At 44.8% G+C, this 26,874-nt stretch overlaps 1 protein-coding gene across 3 annotated transcripts in view; it reads left to right on the top strand.

Moving 5' to 3' along the window:
* LOC121452276 (protein only RNase P catalytic subunit) overlaps nt 1-26,874 on the top strand; it is an 89,039-nt gene that overhangs the window by 58,062 nt on the left and 4,103 nt on the right. For all 3 annotated transcript variants that reach the window (XM_041658304.1, XM_041658306.1, XM_041658303.1), the window contains one exon: nt 24,754-24,902. In XM_041658304.1, the coding sequence (XP_041514238.1) occupies nt 24,754-24,902 (149 nt within the window). The remainder of the gene's footprint in view (nt 1-24,753; nt 24,903-26,874) is intronic.

Raw genomic sequence — 26,874 nt, 5'->3', positions numbered from 1 at the left:
GCCTTGACCTACTGGGTTCTGAGAATATAGGTGTGAGCCAACAGCCCAGAAAAAGTTTTCCTTAAGTAAACACTTGAACTATGGAGGATAGATCTCATTTAACAAACACTCAAGTACAGTTTACTGTGTGTAAAGTGATTTGTAAACAGTAATCCATTTAATCATCATGAACAAATCACTATTTTTTATTTATTTTGTTGTTATTATGGGGGTTGTTTTTGTTTTATTTTTACTCTTCTAAAATAGACCTCACTGTATAGCCCTGTGGAATTTATGGTAATCCTTCTGCCTCAGACTTTTTAGTGTTGGAATTATAGGCCTGAGCTACCACTCGGCTCTTCTTTCTAATTCTAATAAGTAATTGTAATGGATCCCTCTTACTTAGGTTAAAAACGGTGTGTAACAGTGTAATACACTGGTATAATGTATTATGGTAGTGTGGATGTCCTATATGATCTGTGCCATCATTCAGATCCCGCCAGTTCGCACCTGTAGGCTGAGCCTGGCAGAGTTTGCTGCTCTTCCTCCTCTCCCATCCTCTCTCCCTAAACAGGAGGGATCCCCAGAATGGGGAACTCCTTTATACTTCCCCCAACACTCTCATCTCGGCACAGTCCTGATTTACCTTAAGACGAAATAAACAGAGTGACGCACCCCTTTAATCCCAGCATGCAGAAGACAGAGGCAGACAGACCTCTGTGAGTGTGAGGCCAGCCTGCTCTACATAGTGAGTTCCGGGCCAGCTGGCTACATGGTAGGACGGTTACACAGATAAATAAACAGATGAATATACAATTCTAACTTAATGTTTATCTCCTTTTTCTTCACTATTCATGACTACACAGTAGCTAATTAAGAAACTTGAGATCAGGGCTGGAGAGATGGCTCAGAGGTTAAGAGTACTGGCTGCTCTTCCAGAGGTCCTGAGTTCAACTCCCAGCAATCACATGGTGGCTCACATGATGAGATCTGGTGCCTTCTTCTGGCCTGCAGGCATACATGCGGATAGAACAGTGAATACATAATAAATAATCTTTTTTAAAAAAAGGTAACTTGAGAGCCTAAGTGTTAACTTTGTAGTAGATCTTTACCCACAGTAACCCGTCTGCTCCATAGCACTGCCTTTCCTGGCTGAGGGAGGAAGGGAAGCAAACACTATAACCTTGAATAGCTTTGCTTGGATTTTGACTTTGGGTTTTTTGCATGTTTTTAGAGGGTCTTGGTGTGTAGTTCTAGCTGGCCTGTATCTCACGACCATGGACCAGGCTCAGACTTACAAGATTCTTGCTACCTCTGCCTCCCATGTGTTGGAATTATGGGGTGGGATACTGTGGGGTCTGTTTGGGGTTGTGACAGTCTCACAATGTAGCCCAGGCTAACCTCTAAATATAGATATTTTTAAAAGAGTATGAAAGGTTAAGGTAGGAGGATCAGGAGTCCTGAACCATATAGTAAGACTCCCCTCCTTTTAAAAAAAACTAGCAAAATAAATAAAATTAAGATAAATTAGTAAATGGGCATGAGGACTTTAGGCTGTGGTGTGCTAGGCTCCTCATTTCAGATACTCCCACACTGTAACCTATTACCCTAATTCCTGCTTGTCCTGCAGATGGCAGCACTTGTAAAGGGAATAGAAGTTTGTGTGCAGTTTGAGGATGCTTAGCAGGGGCGTCTCTAGGGAGATTATAGTCCATCTAAAATAGTCTTTCTTGGTTGAATTTTCTGGAGCCTCTGGATATCTCAAACACAAAGTTTCTTCAGTCATATTTCCGTTCCATCTTCTTCAACCATTGTCTGACCTCCTGTCTAGTTGTTGTAATAAAGACCATGGCTAAAAGCAAGTATGGAGGAAAGGGTTTATTTTGGCTTGCATATCCTGGCTTCCAGTCCACTGAGAGAAGCCAAGACAGGAACCTGGAGGCAGGAACTGGAACAGAAACCATTGAGAAATGCTGCTTAATGGTTTGTCCCACAGCATATATGTAGTCAAAGGACCACTTATGGGAGCTCGTTCTTTCCTTCTACAGTGAGGCCTGGATCTCAAACTCAGATCATCAGTCTTGGCAGTAAATGCCTATAACCGCTGAGCCATCTCATTGGCCCATGATATATTTCTTTGAAAAGGGGTCTCATTAGTGCCCAGGCTATCCCAGAATCTGCCGTGTAGCCAGGCTGACCTCAGACTCCTGGTAATCTTGCTGTCTCAGCCTGCATGCCTACGGAAAATCTGTTCTGTCCTCCCAAACACTTGGGACTTTGCTGTCGGCTCACTCCTGACTACCAAGTGCTTACTGCGTGCCTGTTGGGTGCTGGTGGGCACTCTGCATCGTACTTAGGAAAGATACGGAGCCTTCCTCTTCCCATGCTAGGTAGCTTCTGTAAGCGAGCATCAGAAGGAACAGTAGGAACATACAACAGGGGCAGATTGCTGTAGGAGAATTACAAATCCGCTTACCTCAAACACTTCCACAGGAAGATTAAAAAAACAAACACTTTTCTTTCTTTTTTTTTTTTGTTTTTTTTTTTTTTCGAGACAGGGTTTCTCTGTGGCTTTGGAGCCTATCCTGGAACTAGCTCTGTAGACCAGGCTGGTCTCGAACTCACAAAGATCCGCCTGCCTCTGCCTCCTGAGTGCTGGGATTAAAGGCGTGCGCCACCACCGCCCGGCTAACAAACACTTTTCTAGTCATGGCAGAGTGGGACAGGTGCCCGAGAGTCCATATAGAAGTGGTGTGCAGAATTCTACCATTTGGGGAAAGAAAACACGCCCCCCCCCCATCTCCCCCTACACATGTACATTCGTGCACATGCTTGTAGACATCTCGCTAGAAAGCTACCTGGGAAATGGACAGATCATTTGTCTTTGAGGTAAGGAGCTAGGTGTCTAGCGATAGAGGGGGGAAAACTTTTCACCAAATACTCTTTGGTTTCTTTTAGATTTTGAACCATATAAGTTTATTACTTGTACAGAAATTACTTTACTTCCTTGGAACATCCTATAACCATATCCAAGGGGACGCATATGCCAGTAGTCTTTTATTTGGTGGGTTGAATAAGCAATTACAATCCTAAAGATATAGCAGATAGATGAACAGGATCACCAAGGATCATTTAAGTGTGTAATGTATTTTGTTTTGGTTACAGGGAATTTTCCACTTTTATTTGCACGCCTCTCAACTAGTATATCCTGATAAACATCCAGTGGTTGAGAGTAGGTGTGGTTCCTCCCAGAGAAGCCAACTGCAGATTTTTGTGTAGATCAAAGAGCTGTGTGGTTCTATATCTATTTGGTTTTGTTGTCTTAGTGGAAATTACACATGAGCTGTGCCAGGTAATCCTGGCAGAAGATAGACTGAAAAGAAATATAATTTAGTGAGTCTCTTTGTATTGTCCAGCATCTAGAGCAAGTTAGATTTTATGCAGTGGATTGCTTTTGAAGTGCCGGCGGTGGAGTTGCGGAAGACACTCAGAGCCGAGCCAGGCTCATTTGTGAAATCCCAGCCCCTGGAGTGGTGGTAGAAAGAGAACAGATCATACGGCAAAACCCCTCTCAAAGCAAAGCCAACATACATGAAAGAAATCCCATGGAATTTAGCATTATCCATGTGTCTATTGATATGTATGTTTAAGAATCACGTGAAGGTACAGAGCAGAGGTCTTCAACCTTCCCGATGCAGCCAGCGGCCCTCCAATACAGGGCCTCGCGTCGTGATTTTCATTGCTGCTTCCCAGCACAGCATGCCCCTGTCTTTCCTCAGAAAACGTATGCTAAGCCTCTCGAAAATCCACTTGTGACTTTTAATCTTCAGCGGGCTTAAAGGTTTTCTTCCCAGTGCCTTTGAGTAGTTGTCTGTTTTTTAAAACATGAGTGCGCACATGTGGGCAGGTGTAGGTATGGGGGCGTGGGGCATGTGTGTGGAGCCAAAGGCAAAAGCAGCCTCTGCTGTCCTGTTGCATTCCTCAGAAACCATCCGTACTATCCTATCTGTCTTTTTTTTTGAGCTGGTGTCTCTCTTTGATGCTGAATTCAGGCAGGCAAGGCTGGCAGACCACAGGAATCCCCTGTGACCATCACCAGGGCTGAGGTTGTCTGCGCACAACATCATGCCCAGCCTTTTCATGTGTTCTGGGGAGCAAACTCATGCTGCTCTTCCTTGGGAGCTGCTTCCGCCAGTCCCTTTTGAAAGTTTTTGTCTTCTCATAAGAAAATACAGATTTTTTTTTTTGTTACATTATTTTCCTCTCAAAATAATCACAACAGCATGTTTGGGTTTTTTTTTTTTCCTGAATTGTGTAATAGTTCTTTATCTTGATTTGTGGTCAGTAAACATGTAGTTATACATATCTTGCGTTTTTATTTTTAGGAAGTATCAGGTTTAGAGCCGACAAGATGGCTTAGCAGGTAAAGGCCCTTCCTTGCCTCTCAGCCTGTTGACCTGAGTTCAATCCCTGGGACCCACATGATGGAAAGAGAACTGTCTCCCACACGGTGTCCTCCGACCTCCTCAGGCACACTGTGGCAGAGTGCTAGTGTGCGCGCACACAAACACACACAACTGTAAATGAGACAATTTCATTAGTGTACTACAAGGAGAGCCGTGGGCACGGCAGGAAGGACAGCCTGACCCCAGTCTACTGCTGCCCTTGGGAAGCAGGGGCAGGAGGCCTTGGGATTTAAGGTGACCCCCAGCCACTTAATGCCTTTGGAGCCAGCCTGGTCTACATGACCCTATCCCAAAATTTCCTGTGCACCTCCAAAAGAAGAAGCCTGCCTATCTGTACTTTTTTATGTTCATTTTGTTTATTTGTTAGGGGAGGAAATGTGGGAATTAGACCGTTGGGTTCCTCTACCAGAGTCGAGGATTCCCTGTGGCTAACGCAACTGTTAGCAGCTCTTACTCAGAGCTCCGAAGTTGGGACTCATTACTAAAATGCAATGTGGATTGAAAGATAGCAGCTCTCCGTGTATGCACGGCTGGAAACGCTGAGGAGCGTGCTAGCTTGCACATTGTTACAGTTAAAATCAGATGGGAAGGTTTAGAGTTGTGTAATTGTGGAACGTTTTCTGCCCACAGACTCCCAAGCTGCGCATTTCACATTCGTTAGCAATTAGGCTCAAGGATACTTGGACTCAAATACGCTTTGGAAACTGAGTCTTCCAAATGCTTTGTTTCCTAGATCTTTGCTAACACGATGTGTGACATCAGCTCTTCAGCTCCATCAGTGGCTTTTGTCCCCGTGGGATAGCTTTGCTTCTCCTTGCTCTTCCCTAGTCTGCCCCCCACCCCTGCCGCCCAGGGATCCCACCCCCTACCCTTACCCCACCCCCACGCCACACCACACTGAGTATTGATGTAGCTCCTCACTCACAGTAGGCAAGTTCTCTACCATTAGGTGATAGCCCCAAGCCTCTCTTTGCTTTTCTCTCTAATTTGCTGTAGCTGGGCTCACTCTGCAGCCTTGAACTTGCAGTCCCCCTTCTTTAGTCTCAGTTTCTGGGTTTACAGACCTGAACTTCCAGATACTTCAAACTTCCCTCTGTTGCCATTCATCCTTACAGTCTAGTAAAAGAGCTCTGTTTTGAGTTGCTGTTGGACGTCTGCTAACGGCACATGAGGTTTAAAAGGCCCTGTTCCAGCCTCACTTTTACTTCATCCATTTTAGGCTTCTCTAGACCAAGATTAATAGAAAAAGTAAACTCGGAAGGTTTCTACAGGGAGGCAATGTCGTTAAAACGAACGCACCGAAGAGTTTCGGGTGAACGGAGGTGGCCAGTGTACAGCACTTCCCTGCCTCCCCAGTGCTGGCCCACGATGCTGCTTACAGTTGTTATCTATTCTGCACGTGCAGCTCAGAGGACGACTTATTGGAGTTGGTTCTCTGCTTCCACTTTGTGGATCTGCTGGGCACTGAGCTTAGATATCAGACTAGGCTTCAAGGTGCCTTCACCTCCCGAGCTATCTCCCCAGCACAAGGTTGTTACTGATTAGAAGAATGGACTTGAGGTTAGAATTTTCTAGGTTTGAAGCCCGCCCCTGCTGTTTCCTGGCCTGTGACTTTGATCTAGTTCCATAACCTTGCTGAGTCTTAGTTTCCCCATATAAAAAGGGAGCATGAGGAGGCAGTGTACCAAATTCATAGGATATATGTGAGGATTAATGATGAGATGTATAGAGACGCTAACTTTTTTAGGGGGTGGGAGGGGTGGTTGGGCTTCTCGAGAGAGGGTTTCTCTGTAACTTGGGAACTTGTCCTGGAACTCGCTCTGTAGACCAGGCTGGCCTCGAACTCACAAACTCACAGAGATCTGCCTGCCCCTGCCTCCTGAGCGCTGGGATTAAAGGCATGTGCCACTACCACCTGGTAGAAATACTAACTTTTTAAAGTATTTTGGACATGCTATAATTGCCCAGGAATTCATAATAAAAGTTTTCCGTTTTGTCTAAACACCTGTGAAAAGGCTCTCCAAACATCTCCTCTAGTGAGAGCCCACTCATCCCACATGCTTCTGCTTTGGTCAGAGAAACATGCTGAACATACTTGCCTTGTGTATATTCTAATTCCTCCTGCCAACCTCTCCCTTAAATCACATCCCCATTATTGCTTCCTGTCTTTTCCAGAGCCTGGGTCCTCATTTCTGCTAAGAAAAGCAGAAGTAAGGGAGATGTCCAGGGCTGGGGATTTCTGAAGCCTGCACTGCTATAGCGAACTAAATTTATATGAATATAGTATTGGGTAGATCTTTACTCTGAGAAACACAAGGGAACTTCCCTATTAAAGACTGAAATGTGTTAACTTTTAAGGGAACTATATGCTCTTCACATACATTATGATGGTTACACAACTATAAGAGCTTAATGAAACTTAACAGTGAAGACAGAAACCTTCTGTTCCTTTTGTTTTAAACTCCACACTTTACATATGGGGAAACCTGGGCTATTAATTTGCCTCAAGGTTCACTACTAAACCTGAATAGAGTTAAGATATGAAGTTGTGAGCTTTTATTTTTGTTTGTTTTGCCATCTATCTGTCTGTCTGTCTGTCTATTCATGCATCCATCCACCTACCTACCTACTTACCTACCTACCAATCTATCAATCTATACCCGGCCCCCATTTGTCTCACTTTGTAGCTCTGGCTGGCCGGGAACTCACTGTGTAGACCAAGCTAGCTTCAAACTCACAAAGATCTTCCTGCCTCTCTGTGCTCTTGAGTCCTGGTATTAAAAAGAGGTATGTCACTATGCCCTGTAATTTAAATATTTTTAAATTACATTTTATTCATTTCTTTGGTTTAGTTTGGATTTGGGGTTGTTTGTTTGACATAGATTCTCCCTATGTAGCCTTAGCTGTCCTAGAATTCACCATGTAGACCAGTCTGGCCTTGAACTCAGACATCTGTCCTCCTCTGCCTCCCAAGTGCTGGAATTAAAGGCCTGTGCAACCATGCCAGGCTCCTGTTCATTTAACCTGTATGTGCATGCATGTGCACGTGTGTGGAAGTCGGAAGACAGTTTGCAGGAGTCAGTTCTCTCCTTCTGTCAGTTCTTCCCTGTGAGTCTGGGGGACTGAACGCAGGGTGGCAGGCGCCTTTACCACTAAACTGTTTCTAAAACTTTGTTTGTTTTAAATATAATTTTACTATTTTCATTTATATGTATGCGTGTGAATGTGTTTGTTTGTTTTAAATATAATTTACTGTTTCTTATTTATATCTATGTGTGTGATGTGTTTCCATGTGCATGTGAGTTCCCTCAGAGGCCAGCAGAGGTGTTGGGTCCTCAGCAGCTGAAGTTACAGGTGTTTGTGAACTGCCTAATGTGAGTGCTTGGAACCAGGTCGTCTAGAAGGACACCAGTGCCCTTTAGCCAGAGAAACATCTCTGGCCCTCTGTTTGTTTTTTTATTTTAGAGAGAATCTCACTCAAGCCCAGGATGATGTGGAGCTCACTGTGATCCTCCTGCCTCAGTACTGGGATTGCAGCATGAGACCCCCGCAGTTGGCAAGGTTGGCAGTATTTTTGTTTGTTTAATAATAAAAAAAAAGGTAGATTCTTGAGACTTTCATGGAGCTTCTACTTCACAGCCTATATAGAGTATATGGAGGATAGGTGTGTGTCATGTATCAGTTATAAAGAAAACTATTTAAATGCAAATATGTGGTAAAGAGAAATTAAAACACTTCTGGATGCAGCAGTTGGGTTACAACCCCCCCCCTTGTACATGGCCTTCCCTCTTTATCCCCCCTCCCCACTTCTCCTGCCTCCACCCCTGGCTGGGTGATATGGGCCAGACTTCTACATGAGTGATTTTCTTGTTTTCTGTTGTTTGTGTTTGGGAAGCTGAGTGATGAACTCAGCACTAGCTGTGTGAGGAAGGGCAGTGTCGATGGAGTTAGGGGAGACTCTCGCAGTTTGCTTTGGGAAGTTGTTTCCTGCCTGGAGCTTGAACCCGGTGCCCTGTACATGGTAAGTCCTCTTACCACTGAGCTGAATCCCCAGCCCTTTCCTCTCTCTCTTTCTCTCTCATTTAATTTTTTAAGGATTTATTTTATTTTTTTGATTTTGTGTATTTGCATGTGTTTGTGCGCATGAATGCCAGGTGCCCAAGGCAGCCAGGAATTGGCTCTCCCTGGAGCTGGAGTTACAGGCAGTTGTAACTTTGGCTCAGAGTCTGGCATTGTTCACTGAGCCCTTGCCTTGGGAGGCCAGAGTTCACAGACTTATATAAATCTTTGGAAACAGATTGTGCCACATGCAGAGCTATGTTTGGATCAGGTATTCTGCTTCCAACAGAAATGTTTTCAAATAGAACATTCCAGGTTTCAGGAGCAAAGCAAAACTAAACTTTCTTGAAATTTCAATGCAAGCCTTTACCGGTGGGGGCAGCATTACATGTTGAGGAAGGTGGGGACTCCAGTTAAGGCAAGCGGTGTACAGGCACTGGGCATTCTACTTTCAGAGTGGCCGTGTGCTGGCACTGGGGGTCTTGGTGATAGAGTAGCCGTCTCTTGAGTCCTTTTCCTGTCTGGATCCGTGGCCTTCTCTGCACAGATACTCTAGTAACTGGGATCTGCAGTTAGCAGCTTCCTGGGATTCCTGTGCCTCTTTCCTGGCCTGGACTGGGTCTCCTGTCTTCCTCTTTCTTGGGTTAGTCTCTTCAGTTGGAAATTATCCAGAATCTACTGTTCTTTTTCTTTTTCTTTTTGAGGAGTATTTAAGACAGGGTCTCAGGCAACCCAGCCTGGCCTTCTTGATATTCCTGCCTCCACCTCCTAAGCCTGGGATTCTAGGGCCTGTGCCACTGGGCCAGGCTTTCCAGGCATTTTCTTCCTTCCTTCCTTTTTTATTTTTTATTTTAACTTTATTTTGTGTGCATTGGTGTAAGGTTGTCAGATCCCAGGGAACTGGAGTTACAGACAGTTGTAGGTGCTAGAAATTGAACCCAAGTCCTCAGAAAGAGCAACCAGTGCCCTTTTTTTTTAAAGATTTATTTATTTATTTATTATCTATATAACTTTCTGCCTCTATGTGTGTCTGCACACCAGAAGAGGGCACCAGATCTCATTACAGATGGCTGTGAACCACCATCTGGTTTTTGATTGAACTCAGAACCTCAGGAAGAGCAGCCAGTGCTCTTAACCTCTGAGCCATCTCTCCAGCCCCTCCAGGAGTTTTCTTAAGGGAAGAGATGCATGGAAAGTAAAATTGTTGACAGTTTCCATGTTTTCAAAGGTCTTTACTTAATCCTCATACATGATAGTGTGGCTGAATAGAGAGCTATTATATATATACATATATATACATATATATGTATATATATATATATATAAAATCTTAGACATAAATTTTTCAGAATGTTGAAGACAATTTTTTCAGGCTTCCAATGTTGCTCTTTTAAGTTTTTATTTATTATGGGGGTGTCATGTTTGAGTATCGGCAGGAACGTGCCGTGGCGCACGTGGAGCTCAGAGAATGAACGACTTTGGCCTATCCTCACCTGTCCGCCGAGGTCTGGGGTGGAACTTAGGTCGTCAGACCTGCTCAGCAGGCACCTCTATCCCCTGAGTTTTCACACCACTCTTCCGTCATTGCTCTTAGAAGAATTCTCACTTCTAGCTTCCTTGTTGGATTTTCTTCTTTTCTTTTTGGTTTTTCAAGACATGGTTTCTGTGTAGCTCTGGCTGTCCTGGAACTCGCTCTGTAGACCAGGTCTTTGAACTCAGAGATTCACCTGCCTCTGCCTCCCAAGTGCTGGGATTAAAGGCATGCACCTCCACCACCCAGCTTCTTGTTTTTTGGGTTTTGGTGGAGGGGGGGTTGGGGGGTCTAGTGTTTTTGTTTGTTTCGTTGGCTAACTGGTTAATTTGGTTTGGGAAGTTGTTTCAGTCCCGGAGATTGAACCAGGTGCCCTGTACATATTAAGCAAATCCTCTTACCACTGAGCTAAATCCCCCCTTCCCCTCCCCTTCTCTTTTAAGGATTTATTTTTATTTTTTAATTTTGTGTATATGCATAGGTTTGTGCACATGAGGGCCAGGTGCCCAAGGCAGCCAAAGGAATTGGCTCCCCCTGGAGCCAGAGTTCCAGGCTCTTATAAGCACCTAATCTAGTGCTGAGACCCAACCTCAGGCTCTGCAGGGGACTTGCTCTTAACCACCGAACCCTCTCTCCAGCCCCCACTCCCTGAGCCCAGCCTTCATTTTATTTTCCATTCGGAACAGGGTCTCACTAAGTTGCCCAGGCTGGCCTGGCACTGACTCCATAACCCAGACAGACCTGGATCTTACACTGGATCTTACACTGGATCTTACACTGGATCTTACACTGGATCTTACACTGGATCCTCTTGCCTCAGTCTCCCCATTAGCTGGGATTTCAGGCTCATGTTGCTCTTCCTATGACGTCTGATGTTTAATATGAGGTCGGCTTTATTCTCTCCGAAAGCTTTCAGAGTGTTCCCCTGCCTCCTCGACTGGAAAACTTTACATGGTGTGACCCGTGTAATATGTTTGCGGCCATTGAGTTGGCCAGGTAACAGATATCTTCATTCTGGAAGCTGTTTGTTTGGTGTTTGGTGGTTAATTATTTTGTTGGTGTTGTCGTCTTTAGAATCCCTGCCCCTCTCCCCAGAACTCTTAGGCTTCTGCCCCCCATCTCAGCAGTAGCTCAGGGTATGGATTCTAGTTGCCCAGTTCCTCAGTAAGCTACATGCCTCCAGGCAGTCAGTCTCGCTTCTTTGCTTCTAGTTCTCGAGTCTTTTGAGGAATTGTTGGTCCTTAGCTTCCTTCCGGTCACATGTGAAAGGTAAGTGTGACCCCCCACCCCCACCCCCCGGCACTGTTCATCTGCTTTCCAGATTCCAAAATTAAGTTGCCTTTGTCTCCCAAGTCTTTGTGGATTTGTCATTTAAAAAAGTTTTTATTATAGTTTTAAGGGGATTTCAAGTGGGATTAAAATTGTATGTTTGCCTTCTTACCCTGAAATATTATGTCCTCCTCCTCTTATCGGTATTGCCAGATTGACACCAAAGCATCCTAACCCCCGGCAAAATAACTGGTTAGGAGGTGGAGGGAGTGTAAGGAAGGAACCTGTCATTCATCTGGTTCTAGTTCCTGTCTCTCGCTGGCTGCCACCAAGAAATTTGGACATAACAGACCAGACCTCTTACCAAAGAACTGCCCTTTTCTCCCTGGGAAGATCGAACAGTGAGGTCTTTAGAGAGGCCTAGAAACTGGGTTACGTCAACCTCTTGTGATTTATGTATAAGAGGGGATCCCTCTAATCTTAGCACTGCCAGAACTCACTTCTCCACACTGCACCCAACAAGTTTCCTCTCCTAGCATAGACACAATTCTTTGATATCTTAGGGCTGGAGAGATGGCTCGGTGGTTATGAGCACTGACTGCTTTTCCAGAGGACCCAGTTCAATTCCCATCATCCACATGGTGCATCACAGCTGTCTATAACTCCAGCCTCAGGAGATCTGACACCTTCACTGGCCTCTGTGGGCACTGCACACCGATGGTGCTCAGACATACATGCAGGCAAAAACCCATACACACAAAATAGAATGCAAGTATACCAGCACATGCTTAATCCAGTAGCCATGAAGCAGCTTCATATGTATGTATGTATGTATGTATGTATGTGTATATATACTTAATTCAATCACCATCAAGCAGCTTCATATGTACGTATGTATGTGTGTATATATACTGCTGAGGCCACCTAAGGTCATTCTCCTCCTAATGCCTCCATTCACTTCTGTTCAAGTGTGTCTTTCTTTCTTATTAATCAGTAAACTCACCAGCTTTGCTTCATAGTGACCTGTTCTGAAATTCCTGTCTGGTAAACAATCAAGATCCCAGATGAATCTGAGTAGGGACTCCAAGAGGGACCCAGGCTGCATAGGCTATGACATTGAGTGGCACTTCTTTGTTTTATTCTTTTGTTATTTGATTTTTTTTCTTTTTATTATAAGAAGGAGTTTAGGCTATCTAAATTCCCTGGGTTGGACAGTATCTACAACAGTTAGCATTTATTGGGTAATTTTCTGTATGTTATGTATCTGCATGCCTTATCTACAGTAGTGCTCATGGTAAAGAATTGTTATTTCCATTTTACAACACTGTGGTGTCAAAGGCACAAGGAAAAAGTTGGCTTTCCCATTTGATGGAGTTTGTATGTCATGGGACCAGAATTTGGAAGCAGGCTGGTACCAGAGCTTGTGTCTTCATAACTATTGTGGTATTATTGAACAGTGGATACAAGATGGAAATGTTACTTGCATTTGTCTGTCCCGTTTCACTTGCTGTATACACCCTCCTGGCGGCAGTCAGCAGGAATAATAATTGGAGAAATCTGAGATAATTTTTATGTAATCTGGTCTTACATGGATTGCTTCGGAATAAGTTAGCTCAATATTCCTAAAATTAGCTTTCAGTATACAAAGCACCTACCCTCTCTTGCCTTGCAGAATGAAGGAGACACAGATAACTTGTAGAGACTTCAGAAAGTCACAAAGAATAAGTATAAATACTCAGAGAAAGTCACACCATGAGTCAAGAACCAGATCTGTCCTCCAGACAACTCTGGGTCTCCTGGCTGGGGATCCACGCAGGCCAACAATTGGGTCATTTTCTGAAAGGCTAGACTGCTGTGTGGGTGCTAGTGGCACCAGAGCAGACAGCGGTGTGCAGGAAACACATCCCACACTGGACAGGATGTGCCCAAGGCAGGAATGACAATTCTCTTCCTCAATAGAATTGTTTCGTTAGCTGGGGACAAGATGAGGTCATTGAAATCTCCCTAAAATACCAAAGACTGACAAATACAGGATATAGGATGAGTCTTAAGGCAGCAGGATCATTATGACATCAGAATAAGGTAATAGAATACAATGTATATGCATTCTCCCCAGGCGTTTAGAGCTTTTCAGAGTCAGTGGAGGAAGGACTCTGCCTCAGTTCTGTCCCCGCTCCCCTCTAACTGCCCCACCCAACATGCAAGCCTGTGGAGTTTGCACATAGCCTCAGAAGGTTTCCCTCTTCCTGCTGGCCCCGGGTTCTGCTTCTCATCTTCCAATACTTCCGTTGTCATCCGGTGCTGATCTCTCTTCCATGGCGTATAAAATTTGAAAAGTTTCAACAAAACAGAATTATTAATCCCTTAAAAAAAAGTCATCTTCTTGACTGCAGGAACCGACAGTCAGTGGTGGAACTGAGGCAGACACAGAATCAGCTGAGTAGCAAACGAATAAATACGTGATGGGAAGCTTTGAGACCAGAAGCCTCAAGTCCCGATTTTAAAAGGCTTCCTGCACTTTTCTACATGGTGGTATTTCCAGCCGTGCACAGAAAAATGCCGACCACGGCAGTCACCGGGGAAGCAGAGCACTGTCTCAGGCGTTCTTTTCCCAAGACTTAGCTCTATAGAAACATGAGAAGACTCGAGCCAGGGCCGTGCAAGTGGACCATCTACAGAAGGCAGTAGGCACACAGAAGCGAGTGGGACGCCCTGCACACTAGCGTGTTACAACTTCCCTTGTCTTCCCTGCCGTGAGCACGGTAAAGAGTGCAGAGCATCAAGTCCAGGCGTGTTTGTGGCCTTGCGCTGATTTTCCCGTGTCCCTGAAATTCCTTGGTTTGTGAGAAACGGTTATCAAAATGAACAACTGCCTCTGAAAGATTCTATTTACTGTTATTCTCTCATCTGATTTGACTCCTTGAAATGTCCTGAAATCTACCCTGATTTGGATAGAAACTGCCCCACCCAATCTGCCGCTGCCCAGTGCCGTCAGATACCACCGTGGGGTTGTCTGCTGTGAAGCCACCCCGCAGAAGGTGGCGAGGCACTTCCTGGCCGTGGTCTCCCGAGCAGCTGTGTAACTGGTATTTATGTCGGAAGTGTCGTCAGCTGTTTGTGGTTACTCTAGGAACCTCAGTTGTTTATGGTGCTTTAAATGTCCCCTTTATAAATACTAAGACGTCCTCCCTAACAGTGGGCGCTATTTAAAGTTAGTTTACAGCCCAAGCTCTGAACCACAGCAGGTCACAGACTGCAGCCTACCATCCTCCTTGGTGTGCACTCTCATGGTTGTACCTGGGGAAACAAGACCTTCGAAAGCTTAGATATAATCTCAAAAAAAAGAAGAGGGGGTTGGGGAAAAGGGTCTGTCCCATACATGATTCCTTTGTCCTTAAACCCTCCACACCCAATCTCAGTTTTCACTAATAACAGCTCAGTCTACTTTTGGTGAGAATAGTTGCAACTTAACCCAGCTCTTTTTCTACCCCAGGTTCTATAAAGAAAGAGAAAACTTATGAGTTTAGGAATCTGAGCTTCCCACGATTCTTTCTCTCTCTCTTTCTCTCTGTTTTTCTTTCTTTTTTGAGGCTGGGTTTCTCTACTTAACAGTCCTGGCTGTCCTGGAACTCCCTACACAGACCAGGCTGGCCTTGAACTCACAAAGATCCTCCTGCCTCTACCTCCCTGGTGATGGGATTAAAGGCACCACTGCCTGGCACTTCCCATGATTCTTTTTTTTTTTTTTTTTTTTTTTTTTTTTGGTTTTTCGAGACAGGGTTTCTCTGTGGCTTTAGAGCCTGTCCTGGAACTAGCTCTGTAGACCAGGCTGATCTCGAACTCAAAGAGATCCGCCTGCCTCTGCCTCCCGAGTGCTGGGATTAAAGGCGTGCGCCACCATCGCCCGGCTACTTCCCATGATTCTTAAAGAGCTATTTACATGTCTTCATTTCACACATGGAATGGCAGTGGCAGAAACTACTAGGGAATGCTACTAAATACATTGTCCAAGGGACACTGGGCCCAGGAAAGAAGGAAGGAAGGAAGGAAGGAAGGAAGGAAGGAAGGAAGGAAGGAAAATACCCTTTCTCTACATTACCACGCAGGAACATTCTGAATAAATATGGTATTTCTTTTTACTTCCTCATTCTTAAATGAGGAAGCACCATTGACTTCCTTCATAAATTGCTCTAAGAGGTAGTAAAAATTATGAAAGACTTTTATCTTTACATATGAAGAAATTTTATGTAAAGGATATAACTTTACATTTTTGTTAATGATGACATGATTTTGTTTGTTTTATTTTTTGGTTTTTTTTTTTTTGAGACAGGGTTTCTCTGTGTAACAGCTCTGGCTATACTGGACTCCTCTGTAGAACAGACTGGTCTCAAACTCACAGAGGTCCTCCTGCCTCTGCCTTCTGAGTGCTGGGATTAAAGGTGTGCACCACCACCACCCGGTGACATGTTTTTATGACACAAGACTAATGAAGGGAGAGGAGATGCATGAGTGGAAGGTACTTTATTCATTTTACAAATAAAGAGATCTCAGCAAATAAATAAGAAAGGAATGTGGAATTCCTGGGACCAGAACCCCAAACCACCGGTCACATGCACATAGAAATTTGGGATCACGTGCTTCGTTGCTCATATTAAATATTAAGGAGTGATCATGGCGACCGATGCTTGCTTCAGTTGTAATTCCCCCTGAAGCACCTTTCAGCAGACTGTAGTGTGGAACCAGAAGCACACCGTCCTCGTGACCACCTTCCCCGATGCCCTGTGTTCTTGCCCAGGGAGGATGCCTTGTGAGCCATAGGCATTGCTGCCTTCTGACCACACCTGGGCTTTATCCGCTCCTGCTCTGTCTGGAGAGCTCTCTGGTCTCGGTTATCATCTCTGCAGTCATGAGACCACAGAGAAGGGCGCTCAGGAGGAAGGACCACGCTTGTACATGTACAGCACACACATTACCTTCGCTGATTCGATCCATCCCGATGCTTCCTCCATGTTAGAGCAAGAGGTGGCCTCTCCCTATCCCTGGATTCTTTCTCAGGAACCCTCTTCCAACAAGTTTGCCTGTTGTCTTCAGCATCTGCCTTGCTACCGGCTTTTTCTGAAAACGTATCCTCAATTTATCCTAAATTTTGTCTTTAAGGCGGTCTGTGTGTGTGGTGAGTGGGGGCCTGCCCGCGCGTGTGTATGAGTTTTGAAGAGGCTACACCACTTGGTCTGAATGAAGAGCAGGACTGACTGTTTGCTAAGCAAAACAGAGCTCTGCTTGTGGGACAGCTTGTGTAGAACATACACAAAGCAGTCTTGGGTTATTCCTCCTTTAGAGCACCACCCACTCGGGGTGGTGGTGGGGCGTTCTTCCTCGCCTTTCCTTAAATCTACATGTGCTGTGCTCAAAACTGAAAATAAAATAAAAGCAGTCTTACACAGGGTCAAGAGACACAGTGGGCCTCTCCATATTGCCTGCTTTGGACAATCAGATTGGTCACAGGCTTTCGCAGGCGACATCTTGGTCCTCACATGTGCCTCTGCATCACTGACAGACTCTTCCTGTTGACTTTCCTTCCTGTGCTCGCTCTCTCTCTCTCTCTCTCTCTTTATCTGTGTGTGTGTGTGTGTCTGTCATCTCTCTCCTCTCCTGTATTTTCCAGTATTCCGCAGGTCAGAGCCTCCACTTTCCTCCCTTTTAGGTCCTTATCCTGCTCCCTGACCTACTTTCTGAAGGCTCCTCCCACTAGGGGGTCCTCATTTGATCCCAATCTAAAGTTTCTTATTGGCTGCCTACTAGATACCTCCTGCCCAAGAATATCAAAGGTTCCCCCTCTCAAGACCCTGCTTGGGAACCGTCCAGTGGTCTGTCTGAATTTGTCCACCTCCAGTCAGTGACTGTCCAGGTCTGCTTTGCCAGCTCCGAAGATACCCTTCTCCATCTGTGCTGCCGTTTGCCTCACCAGTCCCTGCCGGGGCTGCTGCAGAAGCCTCCTAATAAGCCCCATGCTGGTGCGGTCTTCTTAGAGCCTAGAGTCTTGACAGCGACAGTGGCGGTCCCTGTTTTAAACCCTTTCCTCTCCAACCCCCCTGTTCCCCCCCCCCCCCCCATGGCTGTGACCTGGACATTCCTTCTCTCTCATTTTTGACCTTCTTCTTGTCATCTTCCCGAAGCTCTGCTGAGCTGGATTTGACTTTTACTCGGTTTCCTAGAACTCAACACGATCTTTTGAACCTGCCGCTGCTCCTCGTCCTTGGAAAACCCCGTTCCTTGTCTGGGTAACTCATCTGGAGACTCGGCTGTGCTATCTATCACCTGCTCTGTGGAACTATCCCTGACCGCCGCTCTCCTTGAGCGTGACTGAGTGGCCACCTCTACTCCCTCCCAGCAGTTACCACAGTGCGTTAGTCATTCAGCAGCCACGCCAGTAAGGTTAAGAGATAACTGCCCTTAGATCTGCAGCCCCGTCCGCCTGGGAACTTACTGAGAAGCTTTGATAATGCTGATGAACAAACCGGCCTGTCGGCCGCCAAGAACATACTTTGAAATAGCCACACATGCAAACAGGCATGCCACAGCGTTAAATACTTGCATCCCAACTGGTCCCTAGGTCCAGCCACAGGGTTTTAGAAATCATATCAGGTTGGAGACTACTTCCTGATACCAGGGGATAAAATCAGCAGTACCGAATGTGGGAAATTCTGTAAGGACAGCCACATTTCCTTAACTGCAAGAGAAGAAAGAAGTCAGGCCTGGTTACACAGGCAAAGTCTGTAGCCAGCCTCTCAAAGCCTAAGGCAGAAAGAACGCAGTTCGAGCCTTGCCGAGGATAAATTGAAGGCCAGTCTAAGCAACTGGGACTCTGTCTAGAGTGTTTTTAAAAGAGCCGTAGGTATGTATCTCAATAGTACAGAACTTGCCTAGCATGCATAAGAACTTAGGCTCAGACCATCCAATTCTGGGGGCCTAGGGGAAGTCAGGGAGGACAGATATTAGAGAAGAAAGTTACCAAGCAACTGCATGTATGCAACTTTTTTATTTTGTTTTGAGGCAGAGCCTTCAAACATAAGCTAGGCCAGTTTCAAACTCACCTTGTAGCACAGGATAGCCTCAAATTTGACATCCTCCTGTCTTAGTCTCCCAAGTGCTACAATTACAGGCTGTGTCTCCACACCTTTTGAAATCTTTTTTTTTTTCAAAACCAGGTAACTCAGGCTAGCCTAGAACCCAAGATCTTTCTGCCTCTACTTACCAATGCTGGGGTTACAAGTGTGTACCACATGCCTGGCTGAGTAGTGAGTATTATATGTAGAATGCATATTGTTGTCTTGCTGAGAATCTGATGTAATTTTCTGCAGATATCAGATCCAAAAGGCTTTAGAGTTTTTTAAGATCTACAGTCCATACAACCCCAGGAAGTAGAAGAACCTGCAGAGAGGGAAGTAAAAAGAAGTTAAAAGAGGCCCGTAAGATGGCTCAGCGGGGAACTGCACACATGCACACACTCACACATGCACTATACACTTTTTGTTGTTGTATCAAGATGGTTTTTCTGTGTAGCCCTGGCTGTCCTGGAACTTTGTAGACCAGGCTGACCTCCAACTCAGGGATCCTCCTGGCCTCTGTCTCCTGGGTGCTGGGATTAAAGGCATGCACTACCACCCAACTTAATAAAATTATTTTTAAAAAGGCATTAAAAGAACAAGGACAGGAACTACATGTGCTGTTTAGGGTGCTCAAATATTGTGACCTTCGCCTCACCTCCACCGCTTTTCTCTTCCTGAATGCCCCCACTCACGGTTATTTCGATCACATGAAGCCCTGCCAGCTGTATTTTTGCCTACACTCAGAAACTATTTTTGATCATTTTTATGCCAAGAGTAGGTAATATGATTTATGAGTTTATTTTTTTAATCTCGTATCCATTTCTCCAGGAGGTAAAACAATCACAGTGGAAGCTGAACTAGGAGATACTTACACCCAATGCTGGCCTTCAGTGCGTTCTCACACTTCTGGTGTTTCAGATGGTTATTCCTTTAGTGTCTTATGGACCTTGGTGAAAGAGTAGGGATCACAGGAGGAAAAAAACCCAAAATCAGAAGTGAGTTCCTTTTAGTTAGTGTAAAATTTGGGTTATTTTGTTTTTAACGTACAAAATTGATAAAAACCTCAGTTACTAACTTCTATGGGTTTTCTTGGCTTGAGTGTTTGTTTGTTTGTTTTGTTGGTTGGTTATATATTTTGTTGGTGATAGTGGTGGTGGTTTTGAGGCAGGGTCTCTCTATATAACCGTGGCTGGCCTGGAACTCACAGAGATCCACTTGCCTCTCTCTGCCTTCCGGTGTGATCCACCACACCCAGCTCATGTGGCCTTCTTAGCAATCATTCTGCTTACAGAGTGCATCAGGGTTCCACGGGTATCATCACCATCTACCAATCCTCTGGCTAGGCTCTTTAGGAACCATCTGCCCAGAGAGAACAGGCATTTGTGTGCTGTTAGTGTCTGCACACGTTGGCGTTTCTGCATTCATAGCATCTTCAGCTTCAAGTCTGGGATAAAGACAACAGAAACCCCAAGGCAGGCATAGTGGTTCAGGTATGTAATCCTAGCAACAGGGAGGTAGAAGCAGGAGGAGTTCAAGGACAGCTTCAGCTACATAGCAGGTTTGCAACTAACCTGAGCTACATGAGATCTTGTCTTTTTAAAATATGCATATTGTGTGTGCATGCGCACATATGAGTGCAGATATGTGGAAGACAGAGGTACTGGATCCCCTAGATCTGGAGTTGCAGGTTGTGACCCACCTGACATAGGCGCTAGAACCCAGCTCAGGTCAGCAAGTGTTTTTAGCCGCCTTGCCATATAACCTCGCCAGTCCCTCGTGGTTTTTTTTTTTTTATTTTAATTTTATTTTATTTTCAAGACAGGGTTTCTCTGTAGCTTTGGTGCCTGTCTTGGAGTAGTTTTATAGACGGCTGGCCTCAAACTCACAGAGATCTGCCTGCCTCTGCTCCCAAGTGCTGAAATTAAAGGCGTGTGCCACCACCGCCATCCAACTTCATCTTCTTCTTCTAAATTATCTTATTTTAGTAAATTTACAAAGCAATGTGTTTCCTTTTGACATGTTTATACACGTAATTGTACTTTGCTCATATTCTCCCCCACATCACCTCCCTTTTCACACCTCCCACTCCTTTTCTTCCTCGCTTGTGTGTGTACTGTGTCCTTCCTCCCAGTTGTTCTAGGTTTTTGTCATATTTTAGCCCCTCCCCTCACTAGCTGCTAGAATACAGCCTGTAGATAGTGCTACACTCAGCTATGTATAGTAATTCATTACTGTATACAGTAATTACTATATACTACAACTCCAGTCCCAGGCTGTTTGATTTTTTTTTTTTTATTATGAGACAAGGTCTGTCTGTGTAGCCCAGCCTGAACTGGACCTAGCAATACTCATGCCTCAGTTCTTGAGTACTTGGATTACAGGCATTCACCTATTGTGGAATATTAATTTAAGATGTGTTACATTCATTTATGCTATGGAATATTTGTCTAATGATGCAAAGATGTGCTGCATTTTCTTTTATGCTGCATTTGTTTAACTCTGTAAAGATGGGTTACATTGCCTGCCTAAAACACCTGATTGTTCTGATGAAGAGCTGAATGGCAGGAGAGAGAAATAGATGGTTCTGGCAGGCAGAGAGAATAAATATAAGAGAGAAGAAGGAGCAAGAAAAAGAGGAGGAGGGGTGCCAGGGGTCAGCCACACAGCCAGCTACAGAGTAAGAAGAAAAGGAAGGTGTATAGAATAGGGAAAGGTAAAAGCCCCGAGGCAAAAGGTAGACGGGATAATTTAAGAAAATTTAGCTAGAAATAAGCCAAGCTAAGGCCGGACATTCGTAAGTAAAAATAAGTCTGTGTATTTATTTATTTGGGAGCTGGGTGGTGGGTTCCCTAAGAGTAAAGAGAAAAAAAAATTACATACACCATCACACCTGACTCTGTTTTATTTTTGATCAAACATACAATTAAGTTAAATTTTCTTCTTCTTTGCTATTCTGAGTATGCCCATGACGTTGAGCTAGCCCACGAGGTCCAGCTTGCAATTTATTGCAGAAGCTTTTCATGGCCAGACTGTCTAAGTTTTCAGTTACTTTAATGCTACCCAGTCATTTCTAAAAAAAAAACAAAACAAAAATCTGTCTTTTATTCTCTTGTTTTCAAATAAATTTTGTTTAGTGGTCTCTCCACCACAAGATGGTGCCCCAGAGTAGTTGAAGCTATGGTTTTTCTCTTTATTAATTTCTACCTTAGTGAACTTGGGCTGTTTATCTGAGCCAGGGCATGTCTGTGAAAACTTGGTTGTGTTTTTCTTTAGACCAGGTTCCCTAGCTGCATGAGAAGTTGAAAAACTAGAATCAAGCGGTGTGGGCTTCTGCTGTTGGCTGTGGTGCTGAGGACTCAAGGACGGGGTTCGTGGTGTCCGCAGGTGTCCCACCACAAAGCCAACAGGGTCCCGCGTCAGGACTGAGACAGGCTCTCCCTGTCTTGATCGGGCTGGCTGGCCTGGAATGTGACAACCTCCTGCCTAGGTGTCTGAAATGCTGGGGATTATAGGTATGTGGCACCATTCTTGGCTTCAACATGTGCCTTAGCTTTTTAAACATATTTTTGTAATACCTTTATGGTAGTTCTTATGAAAGTTTTTAAAGTAATTGTCATTCCTATTCATGGGTCCAATTTCCACTTTGAATCTATGTTTATAGAAAATAATCTGTAATTTTTAAAGTATAGTTTTAAAGAAATGGAGGACCCCAGAGATGCCACCTGCACCTAGTAACCTGAGTTCAGTCCCTGGAACTCACATGGTGGAGAAGAGAATCACTTCTTGCAAGTTGTCCTCTGATCTTTGCTCTCTCTCTCTCTCTCTCTCTCTCTCTCTCTCTCACACACACACACACACACACACACACACACACACTCACGGAATAAGTATATTCTGAAAGAAAGGCACTTTTACTGTCTTTTGAGATATTTGAATTCCTGAATCATAGGGTTTTGTTTATGTTCCTCCCTAATGTTACTGTTAGTTTTGTGATATCACAACAGGTCTTTCTGTATCGCCCAAGCTGGCCTGAAACCTACATGGTCCATTCTGGACTTGAACTGCCTTGGTCTGCTGAGCGCTGGGGCTACGGACATGGACTGGCATGCCTGGTTCCCAATGTGGAGTGTATTCTTCAGCTAATCAAAACATGTTTACTAACCATCACGTGTGTATGCAGTCAGAACTGTTATCTTCCTAGGCTTGATAGGCGAGTAAGACAAGTATTGTTAATGTCTCACTAGAAACAGTTTGTCTTTTATTTTTTTGTATACTGTGTATACAAAATCCCCATATGCTTTCCACATGGAGAAAGCTAAGAAATAACTATTGAGTAAGCACAGAAGTCACTACCATAATTTTGAAGCAAAAAATTGTATTTTAAAGAATTATTATTATTATTATTACTCATCAGGGATTTGCCACAGCTGACGTGGAAATCAGAAGACAGCTTTGCGGGATTGGTCCTCTCCCTCCACCCTTATGTGGGATCCGGGATTGAGCGCCAGACTTGATGGTGAACAGGTTACCCTCTGAGTCATCCTGGTGGCCCACAGAAGGCTACATTTTACGAGTTAGGATCTCCACTCCAGTTCTGGCTTTCTTCTTTTCTTGTTTGTTAACTCAGCAGTGGACAAGTATCCATTTGTTTTCATTCTGGAACTGGGAGTTAGGGGGCAATGAAACCAGCTACTTTAAAATCACATTGCAGTAGAGTAGGGTGAGCAGAAATGCAGGGTAAGCATCAGATACACAGTTTAGACAATAATGGAACTGCTGCAGTCCAGGGAGCTTTGGTGCTGTGTAGAAACAGCGCCCCAAACACCCTTTCTGGTCTTGTTATGTTTGGGAGCTTTGTTTTAGACAGGATCTTGCCATGTAGCCCAGGTTGACCTCAAATTGGTGATTGTCCTGTCTCAGACTCTAGAGTATTGGGATTATAGACAGGTGCTACCATACTCAGCTAGACACCACCTCAGTGATCCAAGCTCAATCCTCAGAACCCACACAATAGTAGGGGAGGACCAACCCCACAAAGTTGAACTCTGACCTCCACACATGTACTGTAGTAAATCCCCCACCCCTAATAATAAGAAGAATTCTTTTTAAAATTGTTAAAAATAATTCCGGGCAGTGGTGGCAGACGCCTTTAATCCCAGCACTCAGGAGTCAGAGGCTGGCAAATCTCTGAGTTTGAGAATAACCTGGTCTACAGAGTGTGTTTCAGGACAAACAAGGCTACACAGAGAAACCTGTCTTAAAAACCCAAAACAAACAAATTTTAAAATATATATACGGCTGTAGATGGAAACTGCTTGTTTGTTTTCTGCTGCCCAGACCCAAAATAGTCACACTGAAACTATATTCATTGCAACACTGCTTGACCTATTAGTTTAAGCTTCTTATTAACTAACTCTTACATCTTAAACTAACCCATTTCTATTATTTTGTATTTTACCACAAGTCTCCTGATTTACTGGTAAGGTTCCAGGGCATGTCTGTCTCCTTCGGCCACTACATGGCATTTCCCTGACTCCGCCTTCTTTTCTCCTCTATCTCTGCTTGAAATTCCCACCTTGCTCTATTCTGCATTGCAATAGGCCCAAAGCAGATTCTTTATTAACCAATGGTAATAAAACATATTCACAGCATACAGAAGAGAATCCCACATTGCATGACTTTTTCTTTCTTTCTTTCTTTTCTTTTCTTTTCTTTTTTTTTTTTTTTTGCTTGCTCTCTTCAAAATTGTGTTAGTACCGGGCAGTGGTGGCACACGCCTTTAATCCCAGCACTCGGGAGGCAGAGGCAGGCGGATCTCTGGGAGTTCGAGGCCAGCCTGGTCTACAAGAGCTAGTTCCGGGACGGGCACCAAAGCTACAGAGAAACCCTGTCTCGGAAAACAAAAACAAAAACAAAAAAATTGTGTTAGTGACTTTTGAATCCCATCACTATCTCAGGGAGCTAAGAGGGTTCAGTTTAAAAACAGCTTCATTAGTCTGCCTTTAGACACCCACACCTGGAACCAGTGTAGCCTGAGACCTGGGCAGGGGCTAAGCATCCATTTATAAATTGGCCATGGTGGTGTGTGCCTATAATCCCAGAACTCAGTAAGTGGAGGTGTGGAGGTCAAATGTTCAAGGTCACCCTTGACTTGAGAGCTCTTGTTAACCAAGCAACAAGAAAGAAGGCATTAATTTATACTTTTCCTCAGGCTATGAAAGATGGAAAATTATTAAGAGCTATTCTCTTCCTGCTCAGAACTCGGAGATTCTCCTGACGGAACCAGCTGGAAGAATCTGGCCAGGTTGTTTGATCTTATTTGTTTGGTTCTGTTTTCTAGCTCCTGAACGTAGTTTCTCAACTAGCCCGGCAGAATCTGCAGTTGCTGGTCCTGGGCCGGAAGCACATGATAACCCCGAGTTCCAGGTGGAGAAAGGATGAGATGGAGCAGGTGCGAAAGCTGGCCCACTGCTTTTTTGCTGATAACATGTAAGTATTGGAGGGCAATCAGACTGGGCTCCAGTCGTCTACTTATCAGGTATCTGTTCTGTCGTGGAGAACGCTTGCCTGTGTGTATGCAACCTCATTTAAAACAAACAAAAAGGTAGCTTACAAAAATATAGTGTCTACGGTGGAACAAACTTTTATAGATGAGGAAATCAGCATAAACGAGAAAAGGAGGAAAGTCAGTCAGGAGTGAGGCTAGCACTTGGCAAACACACCATAAAATCCTAAATTGGTCATCGAACAGACGCTTGGCAAATATGAACATGGCGTTTGTTCTTAGTGATGCGTCAAAGCCCCTGCCCTTTCAGTCCTTACAGAAACAAGCCACTAGTGGCCCTGTTGTAGCCAGGGATCTGCACTGTGGGAAGCGGGAGTGGTGGGAAGGGCTCCTCACCTCACAGTGCTCCTGCCTCAGACACGGACAGCAGAGATCCAAAGGTCCTGGCACAGGAAAAGGCTGGGCACTGGCAAAGTAAGGCGGCCAGCATGGACAGGTTAGAGCAGCACCCGGAAAGTCAGCTTTGGGGACTGCGAATGCAGTTCAGTTGGTAGAAAACTTGCCTGGCATGCAGGAAGCTCTGCGTTCCATCCCCAGCCCCACAGGAAACCAGTTGTGGTGGTTCCGCACAACTCTGCCCTCTGCTGATCTCAGCCCACTAAGGAAGATCGGGAGTTCAAGGTCATCCTCTGCTGTACAGAGGCCGTCCTGGGATGTAGGAGACCCTGTCTAGAAAGGGAGGGGAGGAAGGGGGAAGGGAAGGGAACAGAAGTTTCAAAGTCAGAGAGAAGGAAAGACCATATTATGGAGGCCCTCACAAAAGGCCTGGATTTATTCTAGTAGAGAGAAAATTGCTGTTGAGCCACAGCTTCCCCAGACACCAAATGAACATGGAAAACACGATTAGCGATACAATGTGCAGTTCATAAACAGAAAGCAGCCATGCGGAAGATGGGAGATCCTGGGCCGCACGTCCAAACTCTCTGTGTGCGCACAGGTTTTCCTGCTACTGATGATGGCACACGTCTGTCTGCAGCCTTACCAGGCTGTCACTTCACCGCGTGTGCCTCAGCCCAAGTCAGGGTTTGTCAGGATCTCACAAAGAATTTATTCTTAGAAGGGTAAAATGGCTCCTGAGGCATGAAACAGGAGGCCAACTCCTCACTCCAGTCACAAACCAAAGCCGAGAGGAGGAATTTCTGTTGCTTCAGAAGCAGCAGACTTGACCCTCTTGGTGTCGCTCCTGCAGCGTTGGTAAGCGTTAGGAGTGTGGGCTTGTTTCAGATCACAGACCTGCCATTTCCCACCTGGGAAGGTATTTACTTCGCACATAGTCTCCACGAGGCTGCTGTGGAGGGCAGTGGTTGTCACACGTCAAATCTGGCACTGCGTTCATGGAAAGCCTGTATGTTCATCACTGTTATCACTGTTATTTTTCTTATAGAAAAACTGGATAAGTCATGTGCTACACCCCAAAAGTCTCTTGGGAATTGGTCTTGCTGACTACTTTGGAGCCTGTACGTCTGTACTTAGTGCATCTGCTGAAGTTCTAAGCTCTGTTATAAAGATTGATTCACTAGTGTCCTGTGTCTCTGGATTTAAATCTCTTACGTTTAATGTTAACTTATTATTGTACCAAGCAAACTTTCTCAAACACAAAGCAGAGAGCAGTGTAGTGAATCCTTGTAACCCCACGTAAGCGTGACCCTGCTCTAATGTTACTCGTCTTCTTCCATATGAACTCCCAGTAGTTTTTGGGTTTTGTTTTTTAAGAAGGTGACGACTCTATAGTCCAGGGCATTAGCAATCCCTGCCCCTCAACTTTTTGTTGTGTTTTAGAGGCTGTCAGCAGCTAAGGACTCCGGATGCTTTATGAGGGTCTCTCTGAGCACTTCTGTCGAGAAATCATCGATGCCTTCTAGAAAGTCAGAATATAAGTTAATGGGTGGTGGAAAA

The sequence above is a fragment of the Microtus oregoni genome, unplaced genomic scaffold (assembly GCF_018167655.1).
Source record: "Microtus oregoni isolate MIOR12 unplaced genomic scaffold, Mior012 000009F_ref0000495, whole genome shotgun sequence".
NCBI classification, from domain to species: Eukaryota; Metazoa; Chordata; class Mammalia; order Rodentia; family Cricetidae; genus Microtus; species Microtus oregoni.
Note: the sequence above shows the minus strand (reverse complement) of the source record. Positions and strands in the feature narration are given on the sequence as shown.